The 7,823-nt window shown below is 41.1% G+C and overlaps 1 protein-coding gene and 2 long non-coding RNA genes across 4 annotated transcripts in view; all 3 read left to right on the top strand.

Moving 5' to 3' along the window:
- Positions 1-1,649, top strand: part of bfsp2 (beaded filament structural protein 2, phakinin) — a 16,715-nt gene extending 15,066 nt beyond the window's left edge. Inside the window, exon 7 of one of the 2 annotated variants that reach the window (XM_039816947.1) lies at positions 1,070-1,649. In XM_039816947.1, the coding sequence (XP_039672881.1) occupies positions 1,070-1,166 (97 nt within the window). In that variant the 3' untranslated portion in view covers positions 1,167-1,649. The remainder of the gene's footprint in view (positions 1-1,069) is intronic. The other variant, XM_039816949.1, reaches the window with a different exon arrangement.
- Positions 1,650-2,698: 1,049 nt separating this feature from the next.
- On the top strand, positions 2,699-5,871 carry LOC120568722. Its single transcript, XR_005640755.1, has 3 exons — positions 2,699-2,979; positions 5,504-5,566; positions 5,760-5,871. It is a non-coding gene; the product is annotated as an uncharacterized LOC120568722 (long non-coding RNA).
- Positions 5,872-6,027: 156 nt separating this feature from the next.
- LOC120568673 lies at positions 6,028-7,408 on the top strand. Its single transcript, XR_005640746.1, has 2 exons — positions 6,028-6,094; positions 6,482-7,408. It is a non-coding gene; the product is annotated as an uncharacterized LOC120568673 (long non-coding RNA).
- The last annotated feature ends 415 nt before the right edge of the window (positions 7,409-7,823 follow it).

Here is a 7,823-nt window from a genome sequence, read left to right as displayed (position 1 = left end):
ATATCTCTCCATCTTATTTCTCCATCTTATTTCTCTCCATCTTATATCCCTCCATCTTATTCTCTCCATCTATTCTCTCCATCTTATTTCTCCATCTTATATCTCTCCATCTTATATCTCTCCATCTTATTTCTCTCCATCTTATATCTCTCCATCTTATTTCTCTCCATCTTATTTCTCTCCATCTTATATCTCTCCATCTTATTTCTCTCCATCTTATTTCTCTCCATCTTATATCTCTCCATCTTATTTCTCTCCATCTTATATCTCTCCATCTTATTTCTCTCCATCTTATATCTCTCCATCTTATATCTCTCCATCTTATTCTCTCCATCTTATATCTCTCCATCTTATTTCTCTCCATCTTATATCTCTCCATCTTATTTCTCTCCATCTTATATCTCTCCATCTTATTTCTCTCCATCTTATTTCTCTCCATCTTATATCTCTCCATCTTATTTCTCTCCATCTTTATCTCTCCATCTTATATCTCCATCTTATTTCTTCCATCTTATATCTCTCCATCTTTATTTCTCCATCTGTCTTCTCCACTCTTTTATTTCTCTCCATCTTATATCTCTCCATCTTATATCTCTCCATCTTACTCTCCATCTTATATCTCTCCATCTTATATCTCCATCTTCATATCTCTCTCCATCTTATTTCTCTCCCATCTTATTTCTCTTATATCTCTCCTCTTTATATCTCTCCATCTTATACTCTCCATCTTATTTCTCTCCATCTTATTTCTCTCCCATCTTATATCTCTCCATCTATGTCTCTCCATCTTCTTTCTCTCCACCTTATGTCTCTCCATCTTTATCTCTCCATCTTATATCTCTCCATCTTATGTCTCTACTGTTTATTTCTCTCCATCTTATATTCATCTATTCTCCATCTTCCTCTCCATCTTATTCCATCTATCTCTCCATCTCTATCTCTCCATATACCTCCATCTATATCTCCATTATTATCATCTATTTCCATCTTACTCATTATATCACATTCTCCATATATAAAAAGGTTGATAAGATATTTATATTAATTATATCTGTTCTGACCTGTGCAGGTGTCCAGGTGTGCACACAGAGGCTGAGGGGGCGACCAGTGCTTCTGCCAGCTCCAGTACCGCAGCACCAGCTGATCCCAGACCCCCAGCCAGCTGATCCCAGACCCCCTGCCAGCTGATCCCAGACCCCCCAACCAGCTGATCCCAGACCCCCAACCAGCTGATCCCAGACTCCTGCCAGCTGATCCCAGACCCCCAACCAGCTGATCCCAGACCCCCAACCAGCTGATCCCAGACCCCCAGCCAGCTGATCCCAGACCCCCTGCCAGCTGATCCCAGACCCCCAACCAGCTGATCCCAGACCCCCAGCCAGCTGATCCCAGACCCCCAGCCAGCTGATCCCAGACCCCCCAACCAGCTGATCCCAGACCCCCCAACCAGCTGATCCCAGACTGGCGGACTGAATCCTGCAGAGGGCTCTGGTTTCTTGATGTTTTGTGACTCTGAGGTGATCGGGTCTCTGGGACTCTGTGTGAACGTGTGAACCAGGGGTGTTAACCACACGTTTATAACCAGATTATATCTCATATTTATTGATAATTGGAATATGAATATATAAAGAATATATGGAATAAAGTCATGTTTCCTCAGTGTGATTTGTATTTGTGTGAATCAAAAAGCAACTAATATATTACCGAGCTCTTCGGACATTTAAATGAAAAATGTAACTTTAGATTAAATATAAAGTAATAGGCAGACGAGATGTATGTGTGTGCCCTGAGGACCCGACAGGAAGCAGTCCTCCGCTCCAGACTGCAGACGCTTCTGGTTCTGGATTGACAGAAACACATGTAGTAGTAACCACACACACACACACACACACACACACACACACACACACACACACACACACACAGTCTCACACACACAGTCTCTCTCACACACACACACACACACAGATGAGATGTTCAGGATCAGCCTCTTTAAAGGGCTGATAGAATGGTTATATAGGGTATTTATCACGTTAAAGGGGTGATAGAATGATTATATAGGGTATTTATCATGTTAAAGGGCTGATAGAATGATTATATAGGGTATTTATCACGTTAAAGGGGTGATAGAATGATTATATAGGGTATTAATCACGTTAAAGGGGTGATAGAATGATTATATAGGGTATTAATCACGTTAAAGGGGTGATAGAATGATTATATAGGGTATTTATCATGTTAAAAGGGTGATAGAATGATTATATAGGGTATTTATCATGTTAAAGGGCTGATAGAATGATTATATAGGGTATTTATCACGTTAAAGGGCTGATAGAATGATTATATAGGGTATTTATCACGTTAAAGGGGTGATAGAATGATTATATAGGGTATTTATCATGTTAAAGGGCTGATAGAATGATTATATAGGGTATTTATCACGTTAAAGGGGTGATAGAATGGTTATAGAGGGTATTTATCACGTTAAAGGGGTGATAGAATGATTATATAGGGTATTTATCATGTTAAAGGGCTGACAGAATGATTATATAGGGTATTTATCATCACTCAAAAAATTGAATCAGGGGGGTTGTGCACTTTAAATAGTTGTTTAATGTTCAGTTTACTTAAAATAAATATATTTACTAGGTTAAAATGTTAATTTCAAATAAAGTCAATGTAATTGTGTCTATTGTTACCTGTAAAAAATATGAATGTGTTGATAAATCCCAAAACATTTAATTTAAGTGAATTAGGATTGCAATACTTTTTACATCCTGAAGACGGCAGTATAAAACACCAGCTACCATTTAAACCAAAACAGGAGAAGAAGACTGAGATGCTTCAGACTGCGCATGCGTTTAGTTTTGAATTTCTGACCGGACCCGACCGGACCACGCCTGACCCTCCTTCGGTTAATTTCGGTAATTCTGTCGGAAAAAAAGTTGCAGTTGGTGTTTGGTATCTAATATGGAAAAGGTAGGAGGACATTTTCTTTCACTCAAACCTGTTTTGTAATATTTTCATGTTGAGCATGATTGTACTTTGTGTTTGTGATGCAAACTGCTGTAAAAGCAGGTGGGGCTTCGACATGTTTGCTATAAAACTTAGCTAGCTAGCTAACGTTAGCTGTATGACCATAGACTATATGTATGACCCATGTCGGTTGGCTGTTTATCCAGCAGCTCACTGCTTAGCTATAGCTAACGTGTGTAGTGTTTCTAAACTTGAATTTAGTGCTGGTGGCCCAATGTAATTAGCTCAGGTTAGCGGTTAGCTCCGGTCAGCTCGAGTGAGGGAGAGGGTGAACAACCAGACAAATGACGTTCGGGGTCGCTTCGTGGTGTGGCCACGCAGCTTTCGCGGTTTATTAGAACAGATATTCCTGCAGGCCACAACACCACAAGCAGCATGCTGCTACCAACGTTAGCTTTTTGAGCCTGAAGTGAATGTTGTGGCTGTGTCATGCTCACTGCGCGATAAACTTTCTGCATTTAGCTAATACAGATAAACAATAGAAAAGGTGCCCATTTGTGGACCTGAGGTATGGTTATCTTTAACACTGCATGTTACTCATGTTTAATTTCAGAGCAGTTGGGCAGGACTCATCCACTTATTCGTGGTGAATTTGAAAGTTTACTTTGCACATGTATTTAGAGTATAAAATATATAACACCCCCTCAGCCAAATCATTAGTTATTTTTTCATTGTGTTTTAATCAGGGTGAGTGTGTGAGTGTGTCTCATTAGAACTACAGCTCGCGCTACCCTCCACTCCCCCTGCTGGTTGTCTCATTAGAACTACAGCTCACGCTACTCTCCACTCCCCCTGCTGGTTGTCTCATTAGAACTACAGCCCGCTACTCTCCACTCCCCCTGCTGGTTGTCTCATTAGAACTACAGCTCGCGCTACTCTCCACTCCCCCTGCTGGTTGTCTCATTAGAACTACAGCTCGCGCTACTCTCCACTCCCCCTGCTGGTTGTCTCATTAGAACTACAGCTCGCGCTACTCTCCACTCCCCCTACTGGTTGTCTCATTAGAACTACAGCTCGCGCTACTCTCCACTCCCCCTGCTGGTTGTCTCATTAGAACTACAGCTCGCGCTACTCTCCACTCCCCCTGCTGGTTGTCTCATTAGAACTACAGCTCGCGCTACTCTCCACTCCCCCTGCTGGTTGTCTCATTAGAACTACAGCTCGCGCTACCCTCCACTCCCCCTGCTGGTTGTCTCATTAGAACTACAGCTCGCGCTACTCTCCACTCCCCCTGCTGGTTGTCTCATTAGGAACTACAGCTCGCTACCCTCCACTCCCCCTGCTGGTTGTCTCATTAGAACTACAGCTCGCGCTACTCTCCACTCCCCCTGCTGGTTGTCTCATTAGAACTACAGCTCGCGCTACTCTCCACTCCCCCTGCTGGTTGTCTCATTAGAACTACAGCTCGCGCTACTCTCCACTCCCCCTGCTGGTTGTCTCATTAGAACTACAGCTCGCGCTACTCTCCACTCCCCCTGCTGGTTGTCTCATTAGAACTACAGCTCGCTACTCTCACACCCCCTGCTGGTTGTCTCATTAGAACTACAGCTCGCGCTACCCTCCACTCCCCCTGCTGGTTGTCTCATTAGAACTACAGCTCGCGCTACTCTCCACTCCCCCTGCTGGTTGTCTCATTAGAACTACAGCTCGCGCTACCCTCCACTCCCCCTGCTGGTTGTCTCATTAGAACTACAGCTCGTGCTACCCTCCACTCCCCCTGCTGGTTGTCTCATTAGAACTACAGCTCGCGCTACTCTCCACTCCCCCTGCTGGTTGTCTCATTAGAACTACAGCTCGCGCTACCCTCCACTCCCCCTGCTGGTTGTCTCATTGTAACTACAGCTCGTGCTACTCTCCACTCCCCCTGCTGGTTGTCTCATTAGAACTACAGCTCGCGCTACTCTCCACTCCCCCTGCTGGTTGTCTCATTGTAACTACAGCTCGTGCTACCCTCCACTCCTCCTACTGGTTGTCTCATTAGAACTACAGCTCGCGCTACCCTCCACTCCCCCTACTGGTTGTCTCATTGGAACTACAGCTCGCGCTACTCTCCACTCCCCCTGCTGGTTGTCTCATTATAACTACAGCTCGCGCTACTCTCCACTCCCCCTGCTGGTTGTCTCATTGGAACTACAGCTCGCGCTACTCTCCACTCCCCCTGCTGGTTGTCTCATTGGAACTACAGCTCGTGCTACTCTCCACTCCCCCTACTGGTTGTCTCATTGGAACTACAGCTCGTGCTACCCTCCCCTTCGGTGCCCCTACTGGTTGTCTCATTGGAACTACAGCTCGCGCTACCCTCCCCTTCGGTGCCCCTACTGGTTGTCTCATTGGAACTACAGCTGCAGCTAAAAGTTGCATAGTGCTGCTTTAAGAACCATGTAAAATGTGCCTCAATAATTGATCTGTTAACATCTTTATAGGTTTATTTGTCTCTTTTAGTAATCATTATGTTGCAAAATTTCAGATCCTGAAAAATTGCTTCGTTGATGAGTTGTGCTCCTGTCTGGATAAGACCTACTCAAAAAAGGTAAGATCGTAACTAGCTACCTAGTTACTGCAAATTGGCTTTTGCATATTTTTAGGAACATTTATTAGATGACAGCTTCATTATCTTGTTCTGAATAGATTTTTTATTTTTTTATTTTAAGGTATAGAGCTCTCTTAAATGCAAGTAATGCATTTCAGTAGTTGATGGCTTCTGTTAATCTGTTGAATTTCAGGTCCTGGCTGGGATAGCCTTTGTCAACTCCCTCTGTATTGATGTGTTATAGCTGGACTGCGGAGCTTTCATGTGGTACGTTAAGGCAGAAAATAGAAAAACCTTTTTATAAGGTATTACTAAAATAATGAATGTTGACTGTTTTAGTAGGTACCATTTAATATAATTTGTGTTTGTGGACATGTTTTCAGATGGAGGCAGAATTTCTTACTACTACTACTTCTCCTAAAAGTTCCTTACACAACTTGACCAACGCACTGAGCAGCTCGGAAAGTGTTGAACAAAGGAGGCTCTGCAGGGAGGAAACTCAGGATCATTATGGCCCCAACGACACAGGTATGTTTTGCTGTTGGTAGAAATTATTATGGAATTATAAGTTGATGTTGACTAGTGAATCTGACTGACTAGATAGTATCTGTGAATGCGCACTTATAAGAGTAGGCTATGAAGTTGGGTTTTGATAGTTGCCTCTTGTGCTTCTTTCAAATTATTTATTTGCAGCCACCTCTGAATATAAACACAGATCAATCAATGTAGCTGTGTTTAGGGATCAAATGTATTGATATTTGGAATGAGAAACAGAAGTTTCCTTCTCAACATACAGCACTGATCACTCAAACAATTGAGGCCGGTTTATCTATTAGTGAGTGTTATGAAAATTGCGTAGGTAAAACATTTTCTAATATAATTGTTTTTTCTCCTTGCTGTTTCTTCTGTGTAAAGGAAGCCGAGGGAGCTTGAGAAGTCACCTTTGGTATCTACAGCATCGATGTTAAGGGAGGTGATACCGCCACTCCTCCAGCCGATGTTGGAATTGTGATTCAGGGTGTTGAAGTTCTGCACGACTTGGGAGACTTTGCCTCTGCATGTGCCCTGAGTTATCCTAACAGACTGAAAGCCTTCTTTGAAGTACTTCAAAAGTTCTTCCTTCAAATGGATGCTTGCAGACTCTCAACCAAGGTACAGCTGCTCATTAACTAACTGTACAAATGAGACAATCACTGATTTGGATGCTGAATGTTTCATCGAACAGGAGAAATATTTTGGGCCGAAACTGAAAAAAATGATCTGTTTGAAAATAGAGCAGAGAAACTACACTTGAGGAAAACAACCAATTTCTTTGCAAACTTTTGAAAAACTTATCATACATGAAAAGTGGTAGTTGAGTGGCACTACTAGAGAAGTGATGTAGAATTGAGAGACCATGCTACGCAAAAACGGTTGATATATAACTATGGCTATTTTGTGGATGTTTTAACACTAAGCTGCATCAAAAACAACTGCAAGGAAGTTCAATCATCAGACCATCTTAACCATCGTTAAAGAAATCCTACTGTAGAGTAGATGTTTGTTAAAGTGTTGCCACTGAAAACTTTATTTTAGATGTTAAGGCTGTTAGATGGAGAGACTATTATTTTGTAAACAAATTTGAAAACTGTAAAAAGTATTATTTATTAAACCATAAAAAGTGAGTTATTTATTAAAGTGTGAATTATTTATATATTTGCTGTCAATCGATCGACTAATATTTGCAGCTGTAATTCCATGTGTTACAAATGTGTACATGCATTGAAATGTTAGTTTATAGAATGGCACCAAAATGTTACTGAATCACTGCTGTGTTGATGAATAAAGGAAATAAGAAAACTATGTTGGGTGTACCAAATTTATTTGTGTGGAACCTGTTGACAAACTTTAATTATGTCAAAGTAAATAGTAAAACTTAAATTAGATGAAAACCTAAAGTTATCATTAACTGAACTTAAATTGATTATTTAATGACTACAAATGAGATATATGCTGAATTGACAAATGTAAAATATGTAGCCTGTACATATATTATTTAGGTTAATATAACATAATTGACTTAATTTGGTTAAGCTTAAATATGTCTTGTTGATCAGAAGTAAAACATTTTAATTAGCTGAATTTACAATCATTGTGTTACTGTAACATAAGTTAGTTGAATTAACTGACCTTAATATTTTTGCTTTTAACTAACCGAATAAAAATACGTGGAACCGGTTGCCTTAATAAATTTAATTAAAGTCAATGATTGAATTTT

Source organism: Perca fluviatilis, chromosome 11 (assembly GCF_010015445.1).
Source record: "Perca fluviatilis chromosome 11, GENO_Pfluv_1.0, whole genome shotgun sequence".
Taxonomy (NCBI): domain Eukaryota; kingdom Metazoa; phylum Chordata; class Actinopteri; order Perciformes; family Percidae; genus Perca; species Perca fluviatilis.
This window is presented reverse-complemented; position numbering and strand designations above follow the sequence as displayed.